General features: G+C 44.6%; 1 protein-coding gene across 1 annotated transcript; it reads left to right on the forward strand.

Moving 5' to 3' along the window:
• Positions 1-8443: 8443 nt before the first annotated feature.
• Positions 8444-14156, forward strand: LOC311106264 (extracellular calcium-sensing receptor-like; the record flags this gene model as incomplete). The annotated part of the gene is made up of 7 exons (XM_084148553.1): positions 8444-8577; positions 9131-9425; positions 9945-10234; positions 10470-10765; positions 11214-11422; positions 12632-12977; positions 13252-14156. Exons 1-7 carry the CDS (start codon positions 8507-8509, stop codon positions 14154-14156), a joined length of 2412 nt encoding a protein of 803 aa, XP_084004679.1. The 5' UTR covers positions 8444-8506.
• Between the last annotated feature and the right edge of the window lie 5661 nt (positions 14157-19817).

Here is a 19817-nt window from a genome sequence, read left to right on the forward strand (position 1 = left end):
AATTAAGACTTGGTAAAGAAAATAATAATGAGGAGGGAGAGAGGAGACACGGGAGAGAGGGGAGAGAGAGGGTGAGAGAGGGAGAGAGAGGGGAGAGAGGGGAGGAGAGAGGGGAGAGAGGGGGGAGAGGGGACAGAGGGTAGGAGAGAGGGGAGAGAGAGGGGAGAGGGGAGAGAGGGGGAGAGGGGACAGAGGATAGGAGAGAGGGGAGAGAGGGGAGAGAGGGTAGGAGAGAGGGAGAGAGAGGGAGAGGGGAGAGAGGGGAGAGGGGGAGAGAGGGGAGGAGAGAGGGGAGAGAGGGGGGAGAGGGGAGGAGAGAGGGGAGAGAGGGGAGAGAGAGGGGAGAGAGGGGAGAGAGAGGGGAGAGAGGGAGAGAGAGGGGAGAGAGGGGGGAGAGGGGACAGAGGGTAGGAGAGAGGGGAGAGAGAGGGGAGAGGGGAGAGAGGGGAGGAGAGGGGGAGAGAGAGGGGAGAGGGGAGATATCGTAAGAGAGAGGGGAGAGGGTAGGGGAGAGGGGAGAGAGGGGAGGAGAGAGGGGAGAGAGGGGGGAGAGGGGACAGAGGGTAGGAGAGAGGGGAGAGAGGGGGAGAGGGGACAGAGGGTAGGAGAGGGGGAGAGAGAGGGGAGAGGGGAGAGATCGTAAGAGAGAGGGGAGAGGGTAGGGGAGAGGGGAGAGAGGGGGGAGAGGGGACAGAGGGTAGGAGAGAGGGGAGAGAGAGGGGAGAGGGGAGAGATCGTAAGAGAGAGGGGAGAGGGTAGGAGAGAGGGGAGAGGGGAGAGAGGGTAGGAGAGAGGGAGAGAGAGGGGAGAGGGGAGAGAGGGTAGGAGAGAGGGGAGAGAGAGGGGAGAGGGGAGAGATCGTAAGAGAGAGGGGAGAGGGTAGGAGAGAGGGGAGAGGGTAGGAGAGAGGGGAGAGAGGGGAGAGAGAGGGGAGAGAGAGGGGAGAGGGGAGAGATCGTAAGAGAGAGGGGAGAGGGTAGGAGAGAGGGGAGAGGGTAGGAGAGAGGGGAGAGAGGGGAGAGAGGGTAGGAGAGAGGGATAGAGGGTAGGAGAGAGATGGAAAATAGGGTAGGAGAGAGAGGAGAAAGGGTAGGAGAGATGGGAGAGAGAAGAGAGAGGGGAGAGAGAGGGTAAGAGAGAGGGGAGAGAGAGGGTAGGAGAGAGGGGAGAGAGGGGGGAGATGGAAGAGAGGGTAAGAGAGAGGGGAGAGAGAGGGGAGAGGGGAGAGGGGAGAGAGGGTAGGAGAGAGGGGAGAGAGAGGGGAGAGGGGAGAGATCGTAAGAGAGAGAGGGGGGAGGGTAGGAGAGATCGTAGGAGAGAGGGGAGAGGGTAGGAGAGAAGGGAGAGAGGGGGGAGAGGGGGAGAGAGAGGGGATAGAGGGGAGATAGGGTAGGAGAGAGGGGATAGAGGGTAGGAGAGAGATGGAAAATAGGGTAGGAGAGAGAGGAGAAAGGGTAGGAGAGATGGGAGAGAGAGGGGAGAAAGAAGAGAGGGTAAGAGAGAGGGGAGAGAGAGGGGAGAGAGGGGGAAGAGGGGGAGAGAGAGTGGAGAGATGAGAGAGGGTAGGAGAGAGGGGATAGAGGGTAGGAGAGAGGGGGAGAAGAGGGTAGGCGAGAGAGGAGAAAGGGTAGGAGAGAGGGGAGAGAGGGGGGAGATGGAAGAGAGGGTAGGAGAGAGGGGATAGAGAGGGGAGAGAGGGTAGGAGAGAGGGGAGAGAGGGGGGAGAGAGGAGAGAGAGGGGAGAGGGAGAGAGGGTAGGAGAGAGGGGATAGAGGGTAGAAGAGAGTGGAGAGGGTAGGAGAGAGGGGTGAGAGGGTAGGATAGAGGGAGGAGGGGAGGAGAGAGGGAGAGAGGGTAGGAGAGAGGAAGAGAGGGGAGAGGGTAGGAGAGAGGGGAGAGAGGGTAGGAGAGAGGGGAGAGATGTAGGAGAGAGGGGAGAGGGTAGGAAAGAGGGGAGAGAGGGTCTGAGAGAGGGGACAGAGGGTAGGGAGAGGGGAGAGAGGTTAGGAGAGAGGGGGTAGAGGGTAGGAGAGGTGGAGATAGGGGAGAGAGGGGGGAGAGGGGAGAGAGGGTAGGAGAGAGGGGAGAGAGAGGGGAGAGGGGAGAGAGGGGAGAGAGGGTAGGAGAGAGGGGAGAGAGGGTGGAGATAGGGTAGAGAGGGTAGGAGAGAGGGGAGGGAGGGTAGGAGAGAGGGGAGAGAGGGTAAGAGAGGGGAGAGGATAGGAGATAGGGGAGAAAGAGTAGGAGAGAAGGAGAGAGGGTAGGAGAGAAACAAGAGAGGGTAGGAGAGAGGGGAGAGTGGGTAGGAGAGAGGGGGGAGTGTAGTAGAGAGGGGAGAGAATGTTGGAGAGAAGGAGAGGGTAGGAGAGAGGGGAGAGAGGGTAGGCGAGAGGGAAGAGAGGGTTGGAGGGAGGAGAGAGGGGAGAGAGTGGGGAGAGGGGAGAGAGGGTAGGAGAGAGGGGAGAGAGAAGGGAGAGGGGAGAGAGGGTAGGAGAGAGGGGAGAAGGGGTTTAGGGGAGAGGGGAGAGATGGGAGGAGAGAGGAGAGAGGGTAGTAGAGAGTGGAGAGAAGGTAGGATAGAGGATAGAGGGTATGAGAGAGGGGAAAGAGGGTAAGAGAGAAGGGAGAGAGGGTAAGAGAGAGGTGAGAGAGGGTATGAGCGAGGGAGAGAGGGGGAGAGATGGTAGGAGAGAGGGGAGAGGGGGGAGAGAGGGCAGAGAGGGTAGAAGAGAGGAGAGAGGGGAAAGAGGGGAGGAGAGAGTGGAGAGAGGGGAGAGAGGGAGGAGAGGGGAGAGAGGGTAGGTGAGAGGGGGCGAGAGAGGGGAGAGGGGAGAGAGGGTAGGAGAGAGGGTAAAGAGGGTAGGAGAGAGGGGAGGGAGGGTAGGAGAGAGGGGAGAGAGGGTAGAGAGGGGAGAGGATAGGAGAGAGGGGAGAAAGGGTAGGAGAGAAGGGAGAGAGGGTTGTAGAGAAAAAAGAGAGGGTAGGAGAGAGGGGAGAGTGGGTAGGAGAGAGGGGGGAGTGTAGTAGAGAGGGGAGAGAATATTGGAGAGAAGGGAGAGGGTAGGAGAGAGGGGAGAGAGGGTAGGAGAGAGGGAAGAGAGGGTAGGAGGGAGGAGAGGGGGAGAGAGTGGGGAGAGGGGAGAGGGTAGGAGAGAGGGGAGAGAGGGTAGAAAAGAGGAGAGAGAGGGGGAGAGAGGGGAGAGAAAGGGGAGAGGGGAGAGAGGGTAGGAGAGAGGGGAGAGAGGGCGGAGAGAGGGGAGAGATGGTAGGAGAGAGGGGAGAGAGGGTAGAAGAGAGTGGATAGGGTAGGAGAGAGAGGGGTGAGAGGGTAGGAGAAAGGGGAGAGAGGGTAGGAGAGAGGGGAGAGAGGGTTGGAGAGTGGGGAGAGAGGGTAGGAGAGACGGGAGAGAGGGGGGAGAGGGGGAGAGAGAGGGGAGAGGGGAGAGGAGGGTAGGATAGAGGGGATTGAGGGTAGGAGAGAGATGGAAAATAGGGTAGGAGAGAGAGGAGAAAGGGTAGGAGAGAGGGGAGAGATGGTAGGAGAGAGGGTGAGAGGGGGGAGAGAGGGCAGAGAGGGTAGAAGAGAGGAGTGAGGGGAAAGAGGGGAGGAGAGAGTGGAGAGAGGGGAGAGGGGAGGAGAGGGGAGAGAGGGTAGGAGAGAGGGGAGAGAGAGGGGAGAGGGGAGAGAGGGTAGGAGAGAGGGGAGAGAGTGTATAAAAGAGGAGAGAGAGGGGGGAGAGAGGGGAAAGAAGGGTGAGAGGGGAGGAGAGGGTAGGTGAGAGGGGAGAGAGGGTAGGAGAGAGGGGAGAGATGGTAGGAGAGAGGGGAGAGAGGGTAGAAGAGAGTGGACAGGGTAGGAGAGCGAGGGGTGACGAGGGTAGGAGAAAGGGGAGAGAGGGTAGGAGAGAGGGAGAGAGGGTTGGAGAGTGGGGAGAGAGGGTAGGAGAGAGGGAGAGAGGGTAGAAAAGAGGAGAGAGAGGGGGGAGAGAGGGGAGAGAAGGGGGAGAGGGGAGAGAGGGTAGGAGAGAGGGGAGAGAGGGCAGGAGAGAGGGGAGAGATGTAGGAGAGAGGGGAGAGAGGGTAGACCGAGAGTGGACAGGGTAGGAGAGAGAGGGGTTGAGAGGGTAGGAGAAAGGGGAGAGAGGGTAGGAGAGAAGGGAGAGAGGGTTGGAGAGTGGGGAGAGAGGGTAGGAGAGACGGGAGAGAGGGGGAGAGGGGGAGAGAGAGGGGAGAGGGGAGAGAGGGTAGGATAGAGGGATAGAGGGTAGGAGAGAGATGGAAAATAGGGTAGGAGAGAGAGGAGAAAGGGTAGGAGAGAGGGGAGAGAGAGGGGAGATGGAAGAGAGGGTAAGAGAGAGGGGAGAGAGTGGGGAGAGAGGGTAGGAGAGAGTGGAGAGAGGGGGAGAGAGAGGGGAGAGATGAGAGAGGGTAGTAGAGAGCGGATAGAGTGTTGGAGAGAGGGGGAGAAGAGGGTAGGAGAGAGGAGAAAGGGCATGTGTTGATGTGTTGTGAAATATGTTGTGAATGTATTGTAATATTTTTACAATTGTATAACTGCCTTAAAATTTCTGGACCCAAGCTGCTGCCTTGCATCAATAAATACAAATACAAAATAATGTTAAAGTGGAATTACGTTTTTAGACATGTTTACAAATTAATTCAAAATGAAAAGCTGAAATGTCTTGAGTCAGTATGTATTCAACCCCTTTGTTTTGGAAAGCCTAAATAAGTTCAGGAGTAAAAAATGTGCTTAACAAGTCACATAATAAATTGCATGGACTCACTCTGTGTGCAATAGTGTTTAACATTATTTTTGAATGACTCCCTCATCTCTGTACCCCACACATACAATTATCTGTAAGGTCCCTCAGTTGACAGTGAATTTCAAACACAGATTCAACCACAAAGACCAGGGAGGTTTCCCAATGCCTCAGAAAGAAGGGCACCTATTGGTAGATGGGTAAAAAAAAAAAAAGACATTGAATATCCCTTTGAGTATGGTGAAGTTATTAATTACACTTTGGATGGTGTATCAATACACCCAGTCACTACAAAGATACAAGCGTCCAAACTCAGTTGCTGTAGAGGAAGGAAACCGCTCACGGATTTCACATGAGGCCAATGGTGACTTTAAAACAGTTACAGAGTTTAATGGCTGTGATAGGAGAAAACTGAGGATGGATCAACAACATCTTAGTTACTCCACAATACTAACCTAAATGACAGAGTGAAAAGAAGGAAGCCTGTACAGAATAAAAAATCTTCCAAAACATACATCCTGTTTGCAATAAGGCACTAAAGTAAAACTGCCAAAAATATGGAAAATAAATTTACTTTATGTCCTGAATACAAAGCATTATGTTTGGGGCAAATCCAACACAACCCATCATTCAGTACTACTATTCATATTTTCAAGCATGGTGGTGACTGCATCATGTTATGGATATACTCATCGGCAAGGACTGGGGAGTTTTTTTTTTTTTTTATAAAATCCTAGAGGAAAACCTGGTTCAGTCTGCTTTCCAACAGACACTGGGAGACAAATTTGCCTTTCAACAGGCCAATAACCTAAAACACAAGGCCAAATATACACTGGAGTTGATTACCAAGACAACATTGAATGTTCCTGAGTGGCCTAGTTACAGTTTTGACTTAAATAGGCTTAAGAAGTTATGGCAAGACTTGAAAATGGCTGTCTAGCAATAATCAACAACCAACTTGACAGAGCTTGAAGAATTATGATTTTTTAAATCTGAAAATAATGTACAATCCAGTTGTGCAAAGCTTTTAGAGACTTACCCAGAAAGACTCACAGCTGTAATTGCTGCCAAAGGTGATTCTTAATGTTTTGTATAATAATATAATATAATATGCCATTTAGCAGACGCTTTTATCCAAAGCGACTTACAGTCATGCGTGCATAATTTTCTTTTGCGTATGGGTGGTCCCGGGGATCGAACCCACTACCCTGGCATTACAAGCGCCATGCTCTACCAGCTGAGCTACAGAGGACCAGTGTATATTGTAGACTACATGGGACATACTATACATTTTATGTAACACAAAAGCGTATACAACACCTTCAGAAATGATTCACTCAGGGGTGATTTCTGTATTTCAATACATTTGCAAAAATTTCTAAAAACATGTTTTCACTTTTTCATTATGGGGATTTGTGTGTAGATTGGTGTGATTTTTTGAAACTTTTATTAATTTTGAATTCAGGCTGTAACACAACACAATGTGGAATAAGTCAAGGGGTATGAATACTTTCTGAAGGCACTGTATGCTTTTGTGTTACATAAAACATATAGTATATCCCATGTAGGCTAAAATATACACTGAGTACAAAAAATATTAAGAACACCTGCTCTTTCCATGATAGACTGACCAGGTCAATCCAGGTGAAAGCTATGATCACTTATTGATGTCACTTGTTAAATCCACTTCAATCAGTGTAGATGAAGGGAAGGAGACAGGTTAAAGAAGGATTTTTAAGCCTTGAGACAATTTAGACATGGGATTGTGAATGTGTGCCATTCAGAGGGTGAATGGGCAAGAATAAATGTTGAAGTGCCTTTGAACGGGGTATGGTAGTAGGTGCCAGGTACACCGGTTTGTGTCAAGAACTGCAACACTGCTGGGTTTTTCACACTCAGAAGTTTCCCATGTGTATCAAGAATGATCCACCATCCAATGGACATCCAGCCAACATCCAATGGACATCCAGCCAAATATTGGAGTCAACATGGGCCAGAAACCCTCTGGAATGCTTTTGACACCTTGTAGAGTCCATGCCCCAATTAATTGAGGCTTTTCTGAGGGCAAAAGGGGGGATGCAACTCAATATTAGGAAGGTTTTCCTAATGTTTGTGAACTCAGCGTATTATGTTGGAAACGATGTTTAACAATTGTATCTTCCACCTCACCAACCTTTGAGTAGAATCTTGCTGCATGCAAATAAGGTGGCAAACAAAAATAAAATTTATATTTATTCATCTGGAGTTATTGTTGTTACTCTACTGTAATTGGTGCACAAAAATATGAAAACCTCAATACAAATATCCAAATTAGAGCACAGAAAAATCATGAACAAATGAAAACCACATAATCACACAAAAAAATCAATTGCAATACCACAGCAATTATGTTGACTGACAATTTATGGTTACAAACTGCTTAATTTGAGCATTAACATTCTTATTAATGGCTTTAAAAACTCCATCGAGTCGATTTTTCCCGCGGCCTTTGTGAAAATAAAATTAGCATAATAAATACATCCCCGTAAAAATCTGTCAGTTTAAGCTAGCGATATTTTTTGCATTGGATGCGTCTCAGTCCACCAAATCCGCTGATGTCACACTTCCGCATCTGCGGTGAAAGGTGACAGAGCTAGAGCAGTGTTTGTCAGACCATGAGACGTCCTGAAAATCGGTCTTCTCACAAAATCGTCTGAAGAGTCCGATCAGTTCATCTACAAACTCTATTGAAAGATGAGACTCTCACGAACACGATGGTGATCTTTGTTTTGCTCTATGACGCTCTTGGGACTCGTCTGAAGTCAGTACAGCCGATCCGCAAACTTCTGTCTGTAGCGTCCGAAGAGTTTAAAAGGTGAGACTCTCACAAACATGTACATGTAGGTTGTTTTGCTCCACGGGCCTCACAATACTCGTCTGAAGGTACCAGTAAAAAAAAAAGTAAATGAGGTATGTATGGAGAAAATGTTGCACTAAATATAAAGGGTTAAATAGATTACATGTATAAGAAAAAGATATGGGTAAAGGACAGACACTTATAGGACAGACACTTGAGAACAAACTTCCTTTAGAGCCAGCGTGCCATGAGGACTAGACTGTAGGGGAAATACTGTGTAGAGCCAGCATGCCAAGAGGACTAGACTCTAGGGGAAATACTGTGTAGAGCCAGCATGCCATGAGGACTAGACTATAGGGGAAATACTGTGTAGAGCCAGCATGCCAGCATGCCAGGCAGATTGTTATTGTGTGTCTTCTGTATGTTTATGTCTATATAAACCACTACAGTCAACATAGGGCTTACACTGGTGCATAAACTCTCTATAGCTTAAAGAAGCAGGACCTGACTGGGTGAGCAGAGCACCCTCTAGCCCATCCCTCCCTGACATGGCCATACCCACAATGTGATCCCCAGAGGAATCCCCACAGAAGAAGCCAGTGGCATGGTGGGTATTTAACTCAGAGTAGAGAGACAACCTGACCTACATGGGTCTGTGTGGCGCTGTGTTACCCCATACCTTCTACACATCAGGGGAATGAGGCTCTCTCCGGCTCCTGCTCTGGATCCAAGTCTGGCTGGTAGTCTGGGTCTTCTACATCTGGCTGTGGTGGCTGGTGGGCTTTCCTTGCTCTGGTCTGCCTCTGCCTCTGGCTCTGGGCTGGAGTCTGTCAGATGCAGGCTCCAGGGCACCCTTCGTCCTCCGGCGTTCTCCCAGGACGGGGACTTTGTCATCGGGGGTGTTTTCTCAATGCACTACTACATGAATACTGTGGAACACAGCTACACCAGCCTGCCTGAACCCCTGCAGTGCACCGGGAGGTCAGTGAGCGCAAGAGGGACCAGGGGACAGGGACTGTGGCTGTGTGCGGAGACAGATAAACTGTGTTTGAAAGACAGAGAAACAGTGTGTTTAAAGACAGAGAAAGAGTCTGTTTAAAGACAGAGAAACAGTGTGTTTAAAGACAAATAAATAGTGTTTTAAAGACAGATAAACAGTGTTTTAAAGACAGATAAACAGATAAACAGTGTTTTAAAGACAGATAAAGTGTTTTAAAGACAGATAAACAATGTGTTTAAAGACAGATAAACAGTGTTTTAAAGACATATAAACAGTGTTTTAAAGACAGATAAACAGTGTTTTAAAGACATGTGTCATAGAGAGTAGGTTACAAAGGATCATATTTTCAAAATGGAAGCTATCCTACAATGTCCTCAATTGCAGAATACAAATGTGTAGGCCTATAGACAGCGTGGAATATAAGGATAGATATTAGGCTGTTTGCCCTGGTAACTCTATTCAATAAAAATACATTCTATAGGCTAGTTTACCATTTAGTCAAGAGGTGCTCACTCACCCATCTTGTATTTACAGTATGGATTCCCGTGAGTTGCGCTTCTCGCGCGCCATGGTCTTCGCTGTTGAGGAAATAAACAACAGTTCGGACCTGCTACCGGGTGTCACGCTTGGTTATCAAGTGCACGACTCGTGCGCCTCAGTCCCGATGGCCGTGAAAGTGGCCTTCCAGCTGGCTAACGGCCTGGACCCCATGTTTGATACCGGAGAACAGTGCTCGGGGTCGGCTACGGTGACAGCTATTGTGGGCGAGTCTGGCTCCACACCTACCATCAGCATGTTGCGCATCATCGGCCCTTTTGGCATTCCTCAGGTAAACTCCTGTGGAAAGAAATCATTCAGCTTCTTTTAACTTCCTGTATTCCAACATTAATCTCCTCTCTTTCAGGAAAGAAATCTACTTTTAACTTACTATATTCCAACTGTATTCTCCTTTCCTTCAGAAATAGACATTTCTGTGTGAAATTATCTGGAGAAAGTGTGGAGAACGTCTGGAGACATTTAAACAATCTGAGGACTATCTTTCATAGGCTAGGTTGTTATGGGAGACCAGGGATTGGTGTCACACTATTTACTCATGTATTTCTCAGCACCAGTATGTCTTATTAAACTATTTTCAACATGAGTAGAATGACCAAGGTCTTGGGTAGAAATGTGTATCCTTTTCATTCTGTCCTAATGAAAAACAATAAATTGGGTTATTATTATTAATGTATCCCTAACATCATACTACATAGCTAAAGGGAAAAAATAAGGAAGTAGCCTATAAATGAGACTTGTTTGGCCGACATTATGTTCTTTTTCATGTGTTCGACTGTCTGTTTTTACCTAGGTGAGCCACTATTCCACCTGTGCGTGTCTGAGTGATAAGAAACAGTTTCCAACCTTCTTCAGAACCATCCCCAGTGACCAGTTCCAGGCTGCCGCTCTGGCCCGCCTCATCAGATACTTCGGCTGGACCTGGATTGGGGCGGTCCGTTCCGACTCCGACTACGGTAATAACGGGATGGCGGCGTTCCTACAGGAGGCACAAGAGCAGGGCATCTGTGTGGAGTACTCTGAAGCCTTCTACCGTACCAACCCACTCAGCAGAGTGCAACGGGTGGCCGACGTGATCCGCAGGTCATCCATGATTACTTGTGAACTTTTCATTCACACAAAACCATATTTGTAAAAGCTGCTATTGTTATTAATTTCTCTGTTTTCCCAAAGCTGACCTGTGAGACCAACACGATTTGCATATTTCAAGCATGACAAAAGTGTTGATTAATACTGATCTTCATTTTCACTTCACTGAGACATTCCAATGAATGACAAACATGACAAGCATGTTTTATGTTTTAATCATGTTCCCCAGCTCCACAGCCCGGGTGGTGGTTGCATTCGTAGCCTCTGGGGACATGAGGATCCTGCTGAAGGAGTTGGACCGTCTGCCCTCTCCGCCCCGCCAGTGGATCGGGAGTGAGACCTGGATCACCGACCCAGATATGTTGCGCTTCAGCCAGTGTGCCGGGGCCATCGGATTTGGCATCCAGCGCTCTGTCATCCCCGGCCTCAGGGACTTCCTCCTGGACCTCTCCCCCCAGAAGGTGTCCAGCTCTCCCCTGCTCACTGAGTTCTGGGAGGGAGCCTTTGGCTGTCGGCTGGAGATAGGTATCTACAGTGTCCTATCTATCTATCTATCTATCTATCTATCTATCTATCTATCTATCTATCTATCTATCTATCTATCTATCTATCTATCTATCTATCTATCTATCTATCTATCTATCTATCTATCTATCTATCTATCTATCTATCTATCTATCTATCTATCTATCTATCTATCTATCTATCTATCTATCTATCTATCTATCTATCTATCTATCTATCTATCTATCTATCTATCTATCTATCTATCTATCTATCTATCTATCTATCTATCTATCTATCTATCTATCTATCTATCTATCTATCTATCTATCTATCTATCTATCTATCTATCTATCTATCTATCTATCTATCTATCTATCTATCTATCTATCTATCTATCTATCTATCTATCTATCTATCTATCTATCTATCTAACGTTCTGTCTGTCTGTCTGTAGGGACTACTACAGGTGTAGGGGTTAAGGAGAAGGTGTGTGATGGCAGTGAGGATATACATCAGCTACAGACCCCCTACACAGATACATCCCAGCTGCGTGTCACTAACATGGTGTATAAAGCTGTTTACGCCATAGCACACGCCATCCACAGCATCGTTTGTGAAGAGAGAGCAAACTCCACTGTGCACTGTGACAAAAACCTCAATGTGAAGCCAACACAGGTGAATGACAAGACGATGGTGTTAGCAGTTGATGTTATTCTTCAATAACACAGACTTCAAACCAAATCAGGGGGTGAAAAATATTTATTCAAAGAGAACCAATCCTAGTTGTTATGCTGAAAAGTGGATGGTAGATGTTCATTCTTCCCTGTCCTCAATGTTTTTTCCACTGAACAAAGAGACAGGATGTAGTTTATACCCAAGCATATTATGTGGTTGACCAATTAGAATTCTGTGCAGTAAAATTGGGCCAATGGTCAAATACCAAGTGTCCCGTTTCAGGCTCAGTGTATAGACAACTTTGACCAATGAGAACTTGCCACATGTAGCTATGAGTCCCAGGCTGGAACCCCTACATAGATTCTAAACAGATGTTGAACTGAAAAACAAATAGTTCCATTGACCTCTAGTTCTCTGTGTTGTGTATTTATGTTTGAACATTCTTACACTAGTATAATGTCCTGATAGATATGTTTATTTAGACTACATGCATGAAGGCCTAGGAGTTCTCACTATACATTACAGCTGGTTCTAGAGTAACACCTCTGATAAATATATGAGGTAAATGAGGATTGTATTTCTCTCTCTCCCTCAATCCATCTCTCTCTTTCCCTCTCTCCATTTCTCTTCCCCTCGCTTCCCTTCTCTCCATCTCTCTTCCCCCTCTTTCCTTCGCTCCCTCTCTCCATCTCTCTCTCATCTCGCTCTTCCCCTCGCTCTCTCTCTCCATTGCTCTCTTCCCCTCTCTCCATCTCTCTCTCATCTCTCTTCCCCTATTTCCATCACTCTCTCCCTCTCTCCATCTCTTCCCCTCTCTCCATCTCTCTTCCCTTCTCTCCAATTACTCCACCTCTTCCCCTCTCTCCATCTCTCTTCCCCTCTCTCCATCTCTCCCTCCATCTCTCTCCCTTTCTACCTCTCTCCATCTCTACCCCTCTCTCCATATTTTTTACCCTCTATCTATCCCTCTCTCCATCTCTCTTTACCTCACTCCATATATCTCTCCCTCTCTCCCTCTCTCCATCTCTCCATCTCGCCATCTCTCTCTCTCTCTCTCTCTCTCTCTCTCTCTCTCTCTCTCTCTCTCTCTCTCTCTCCCTCTCTCATCTCTCTCTCCCTCTCTCCATCTCTCTTCCCCTCTCTCCATCTATCTCTCCCTCTCTCCCTCTCTTTCCTCCCCACTTTCTCCCTTGCCCTTCCAACCCCCAGGTCCTGGAGAGATTGAGGAGGGTGAATTTCTCCCGTAACGGGTACCAGGTGTCTTTCGATGCCAACGGGGACCCAGTGGCCACCTATGAGCTGGTCAACTGGCAGATAGGGGAGAGTGGGAAGATGGATTTTGTGACAGTGGGGCGCTATGATGCATCCCTGCCCCCTGACCAGAGGTTTCACATCGAGAGGGAAATCACCTGGGTAAAGAACAGTACACAGGTGCCTGTGTCAGTGTGCAGTGAGAGCTGTCCCCCAGGCACTCGTAAGGCTGCACAGAAAGGAAAGCCTGTCTGCTGTTATGACTGTATCCCATGTGCAGAGGGAGAGATCAGCAATAACACAGGTAGGCCTGTAGGAATAGTTTGCAGAAAATGTGTGGTCATTTCTGTCATTGTTTACTATATAGTGGTTTATTCATATTAATAGCACTACAAAGGTAGTGTCTATCAATCCCGTTCATGTTCTTATTATCTTATGTAAGCTGCACAGCAATTCACCATTCTTTATTGTAAACTGCCCATGTGCAGCATTGTGGGACATGTATTTGTATGTGTAAATAAATAAAACCTGAACCTGCTATTATTAACATTTGATGTATGTTGTTTTGTCCTGGTCAGATTCTTCAGACTGTCTGATCTGTCCAGAGGACCACTGGCCCAACACTGAGAGAGACCGCTGCATCCTCAAGCCTGTGGAATTCCTGTCCTTCCACGAGGTTCTCGGAATAATCCTGACAACCTTCTCTGTGGGCGGGGCTTGTCTGGCCATCTCCACGGCAACTGTCTTCTACCACCACCGAACTTCGGCCATCGTCAGGGCCAACAACTCTGAGCTGAGCTTCCTGCTGCTCTTCTCCTTGACTCTGTGTTTTCTGTGTTCTCTTACTTTCATTGGCCGGCCCTCTGAGTGGTCCTGTATGCTGCGCCACACAGCGTTTGGGATCACCTTCGTCCTCTGCATCTCTTGTGTTCTGGGGAAAACAATAGTGGTGTTGATGGCCTTCAGGGCTACACTTCCAGACAGTAATGTCATGAAATGGTTTGGGCCTCCACAGCAGAGATTGACTGTGGTGTCCTTCACGTTTGTCCAGGCTTTGATATGCACTCTGTGGTTGGTCCTGTCCCCTCCCTTCCCCGTTAAAAACCTCACTACCTACAAGGAAAAGATCATTCTAGAGTGTGATGTGGGTTCAGCCATTGGTTTCTGGGCTGTGTTGGGGTATATAGGACTCCTGGCTCTCTTGTGCTTTGTGCTGGCTTTTCTGGCTCGAAAGCTGCCTGATAACTTCAATGAGGCCAAATTCATCACCTTCAGCATGCTCATATTCTGTGCAGTCTGGATCACCTTTATCCCAGCTTATGTCAGCTCTCCTGGGAAGTTCACTGTAGCTGTGGAGATATTTGCTATCATCGCCTCTAGCTTTGGGTTGTTCTTTTTATTATTTGTTCCAAAATGCTTTATTATTCTGTTCAGGCCGGAGAAGAACACCAAGAAACACCTTATGGGGAAGAACACATTGTAACATTCAGTGATACGGTATATCAAACAGTTAGGTAGCACTACTCTGACAGAGATTACCATGAATTTAGCAGATAATCATTGGTAACATTGTAACTAGAAACATGACACAGGGTCACTTTGGATATTGCAATGTTTTGAGATAGTGTTCAAATCTAGAGTGTTCAATCTAATTTGACCAGCTAAATGATGTGGTTAGAAGTAGCCTACAGAGTGGAACCACTTCCATTGTAAAAAAATATGTATTCCTTTATGAATTGATATAACATGGAAGTGCATGTGTTCAATTGCTATTTTAATTCATCATATGATGTATTATAACAGTATACTACAATAAACATGTTCAGATACATCTGTGTCTTGTCAATGATTTGCTTGGCCTTTCAATCCACATTTGTTAGATACCTTGTTTTTTATATTCATTATATTTTATTAATTACAGATCACATACAACCAACTTTATCACATTATTCCAAACACTTCAACCCAGTGTCCAGTGAGGGGCAGTCTTCTCATGCAAACGTCAACTACTAGAACAGTTGATTTAGTAATTAGGACACACACTGTACAAGAAGCCAAATGGTTGCTGCATTCTAGTGCAATGTAGTGGACAGCAACCATAATTAGTTATTTGTTAGGAGTAACACTTTACAATTCAAAGGTCTGACTGCACATAGATGCTTGGGGAAAATGGTTACAACGGGGGACCAGAGCGTTCGTGTCTCATGTGAAGAGGGTGGATCTGATCTCCATCACCTAGGACATGACATAGATTAAATAGATTAATCAAATCTCACATTGTTGTTCATTCTTGCTCAATTTTGCATGCTTTCTCAAACGGCTGTAACTGTATATGCATTCGTAAATCAGTTCCTTTCTTGATTTGGGCTCTGGGATGTAACAACCATTGAGCATCTAATCTTATGGTTGATTGTGGAGGAAAGGGGTTGAGTGTGTAAGCGTATGTGCGTGTATGTGTGTGTGTGTGTATCCCTCATCTGTTGCAAGGGGGTAAGGATGTTAGGGAGAATATAGGATGAATCACAATAATTGTTTGCCAAAATTCGGGTTATAGGTTCAAATAATACGCATGAACTGCCGACATTATTACGCATAATAATTGATAATAATGGATAATAAGATATGCAAGATATTTGAATAGATAGATATTTTTTAAATAGCTATATAGAGAGAGAGGTGAGAGCATTGGAAATGCTTTTGGCGGTTTGCCTGCTTCTGTTTTGTGGGTGGCAGTGTGCGCTGTTTTAGATGGATGGGTCCTTGCCTCTCGGGGGCATAGGGATCCGGGGGACAGGGGTGGTCACCCGATTACTGGGATGACGTCCCAACTTGGGATGGGGAGGGACTTTAGCGGGGCAGTTAGTGGAGAACAATTGGAGGATTACTTAGTAACAATGCAAATATCATGGTATAGCTACAGTGAGGGAAAAAAGTATTTGATCCCCTGCTGACTTTGTACATTTGCCCACTGACAAAGAAATGATCAGTCTATAATTTTAATGGTAGGTTTATTTGCACAGTGAGAGACAGAATAACAACAACAAAATCCAGAAAAACGCATGTCAAAATGATATCAATTGATTTCCATTTTAATGAGGGAAATAAGTATTTGAACCCCTCTCAGTCAGAAAGATTTCTGGCTCCCAGGTGTCTTTTATACAGGTAACGAGCAGAGATTAGGAGCACACTCTTAAAGGGAGTGCTCCTAATCTCAGTTTGTTACCTGTATAAAAGACACCCGTCCACAGAAGCAATCAATCAATCAGATTCCAAACTCTCCACCATGGCGAAGACCAAAGATCTCTCTAAGGATGTCAGGGACAAGATTGTAGACCTACACAAGGCTGGAATGGGCTACAAGACCATCGCCAAGCAGCTTGGTGAGAAGGTGACAACAGTTGTAGGGAGCTGAAGGTTCGAGTTGCCAAACGTCAGCCTCGAAACCTTAATGACTTGGAGAAGATCTGCAAAGAGGAGTGGGACAAAATCCCTCCTAAGATGTGTGCAAACCTGGTGGCCAACTACAAGAAACGTCCGACCTCTGTGATTGCCAACAAGGGTTTTGCCACCAAGTACTAAGTCATGTTTTGCAGAGGGGTCAAATACTTATTTCCCTCATTAAAATGCAAATAAATTTATAACATTTTTGACATGCGTTTTTCTGGATTTTTTTGTTGTTGTTATTCTCTCTCTCACTGTTCAAATAAACCTACCATAAAAATTATAGACTGATCATGTCTTTGTCAGTGGGCAAACGTACAGAATCAGCAGAATCAGCAGGGGATCAAATACTTTTTTCCCTCACTGTATATGGACACTCAATCACTATGGTATTTTTTATTGGTAAATTTACAAACATATATCATGACAAATAGATTTGAAACTTATATCTCATTATGGTATGTGGTGAAATAAGTATATCCAGTCATAATTGTAATGGCTTAGTAGATAATAACAAAAGAAGAACAATATTTACATGGCTCAAAGAGAAGGAATATAATATCTATTGTTTACAGGAAACCCATTCAACAATTCTAGATGAAGTTGCGTGGAAAATGGAATGGGGGGGGGGGGGAATATACTTCTCCCATCGGCTAAGAAACTCAAAAGGGGTGATGATATTAATTAACAGATACACAAGGTAGATGGATTATTTTAACTATGTTATTGGACCATAAACAGATATGGCTCATTAACCTTTAAGGACAAATAATGATGATCCACACTTCTTTGAAATATATATAATAAATTATCAACCTTGCAAGCAATTCAAGACTCTATTATTATGGTGGAAGATGATAATATCGTTTTAAATAGCTCAATGGACCGTAAAGGAAATCACACTACAAACAATCACCCTCATGCTCTTAAGGAAATCGTGAATGTCATGGATACATTAGAACTAGTAGATATATGGAGGCTTAAATATCCTGATCTAGTGAGATATACATGGCGGAGAATCAATCAAGCTAGTCGTCTTGACTTCTTTCTTATGTCATTCTCGTTGGCACCAAAAGTTTAAAAAGTGTTGAAAGGGGACAGAATGCACTCGGACCATCATGTAATTGGCATATACATTACCCTTACTGGATTACCACGTGGGCGAGGATATTAGACATTTTATCAAAGCCTATTGGATGATAACTTGTTTTTAACTAGGACAGAGGAATTTCTAACTGACTTTTTCCGACATAACATAGGTACAGCAAATCCTCTTATTATATGGGACACCTTTAAATGTGCCTTTAGAGGCCATGCAATTCAGTACTCATCTCGAAAACAAAAGCAATTTAGGTCAAAAGAGTCCACACTAACAAAGGAAATAGAAGGTCTAACAGAACAGATAGACAGCAATAAAAACTGTAACATAGAGGCTCAGAATAAATTGGAGGAAAAACAAAAAGAAATTGAGAAACTTATTCAAGAAAGATCAAGTGTAATATATTAGTAAAAAAAAAGGAAACTGGGTGGAATATTGGGAAAAATGCACCAAATTATCTTTTAATCTTCAACATAAGAATGCTACCAAAAAGAATTTACTGAAACTGGTTACAAACGACGGAGTCACCCATGATTCACCAAATGATATTTTGAAGGAGGAAACAAAGTACTTTAAGCATATGTTTTCGTTTCAGTCGCCTCCATCTCCTCTAACTGAAGCAAATTGTAGACATTTTATTCTATTGATAATTTAAAATGAACAGCCATACAGAAAGACTCATGTGAAGGTGAAATTACAGAGGAGGAACTTCTGGATGCAATTAAAGACTTTAAGTCCGGGAAAACTCCAGGGTTGGATGGCATACCTTTTTTGATATACTAAGAGGACCGTTATTAGCATGTTTTAACCACTCCTATGTAAATGGTAGATTATCAGCCACTCAAGAAGAAGGTCTGATTTCATTATTACTGAAACAGGATAAAAGTGGAAAATATAAAGATCCAATCCATTAAAAAAATTGGAGGCCCATTACACTTCAGTGTTGTGATGCAAAAATTCTAGCAAAATGTATAGCGAATAGAATTAAAAATGTATTGTCAGACATCATTCATTCAAATCAGACAGGTTTTTTACATGGGCGATACCTTGGAGATAATATAAGGCAAGTACTGGAAACAATAGAACACCATGAACAATCTGGGAAACCAGGCCTGCTATTCATAGCAGACTTCAAAAAGGCATTTGATAAAGTACAACTGGGGTTTATATATAAATGCCTGGAGCGTTTCAATTTTGGACAATCTCTTATAAACTGGGTTAAAATCATGTATAGTAACCCTAGGTGTAAAATAGTAAATAATGGCTATTTCTCAGAAAATGTTAAACTGTCAAGGGGAGTGAAACAAGGTTGTCCAATTTCAGCATATCTATTTATTGTGGCAATCGAGATGTTAGCTATTAAAATCAGATCCAACAATAATATCAAGGGATTAGAAATCCAGGGCTTAAAAACAAAGGTGTCATTGTACGCTGATGATTCATGTTTTCTTTTAAACCCACAACTTGAATCACTCCACAGCCTCATAGAGGATCTAGATACATTTTCTAACCTCTCTGGATTACAACCTAATTATGATAAATTTACTATATTACGTATTGGATCACTAAAAAATACAATTTTTACATTACCATGTAGTTTACCAATAAAATGGACTGATGGTGATGTGGTTATACTAGGAATACATATCCCAAATGAAATAAATGATCTCTCTCCAATAACTTTTAATAGAAAGTTAGCAAAAATAGATTAGATCTTTCTACCATGGAAAGGTAAATACCTGTCAATTTGTAGAAGAATCACCCTGATTAACTCTTTAGTATTATCCCAAATTACCTATTTGCTTATGGTCTTGTCTACGCCTAGCGAACAGTTCTTTAAATTATATGAGAAAAAAATATTCAATTTTATTTGGAACGGCAAGCCAGACAAAACTAAACGGGCCTATTTATATAATGAATATGAATTCGGAGGACAGAAATGATTAAATATTAAAGCATTAGACCTATCACTAAAAGCTTCAGTCATACAAAAGTTATACTTAAATCCAAACTGGTTCTCTAGCAAATTAGTAAGATTGTCTCACCCAATGTTCAAGAAGGGACTTTTTCCCTTTATTCAGATTACAACCTCTCACTTTCAGTTATTTGATAAGGAAATCATCTTCCAAATATCACTATTTCTAAAAGAAGCCATAGAAAGTTGGTTGTAATTTCAATTTAATCCTCCAGAAATGACAGAACAAATATTGCAAAAAATATTGTGGTTAAACTCAAATATACTAATTGATCAAATAAACCTTTTTCTTTGAGAAAAAAGTATATTATCGGTAGGACTGGTGGAGTTATGTCGCACATGTAACTAAAAAAAACATATGGAAATTTCTGCTCTACCCAAAATTACAACCAAATAATTGCACCGTTACCGCAAAAATGGAAGAGGAAAGAGGAAGAAGGAAAAAAGTAAGGAACCTGTCTGTCGGCCTTGAATTAAAGAACAAAATTGGTTAAAGAAAATTGTGATAAATAAAAAAGTTGACCAGTTTCATTTAAGGACCAAAAGATTAACAGCCGTCCCATTGTCACGGATTCTGCCGAGGCTGCCCTTCCTCCTTGCTCAGGCAGGCTTCGGTGTTCGTCATCACT

Source organism: Coregonus lavaretus, assembly GCF_964263955.1.
Source record: "Coregonus lavaretus genome assembly, chromosome: 30".
Classification (NCBI taxonomy): domain Eukaryota; kingdom Metazoa; phylum Chordata; class Actinopteri; order Salmoniformes; family Salmonidae; genus Coregonus; species Coregonus lavaretus.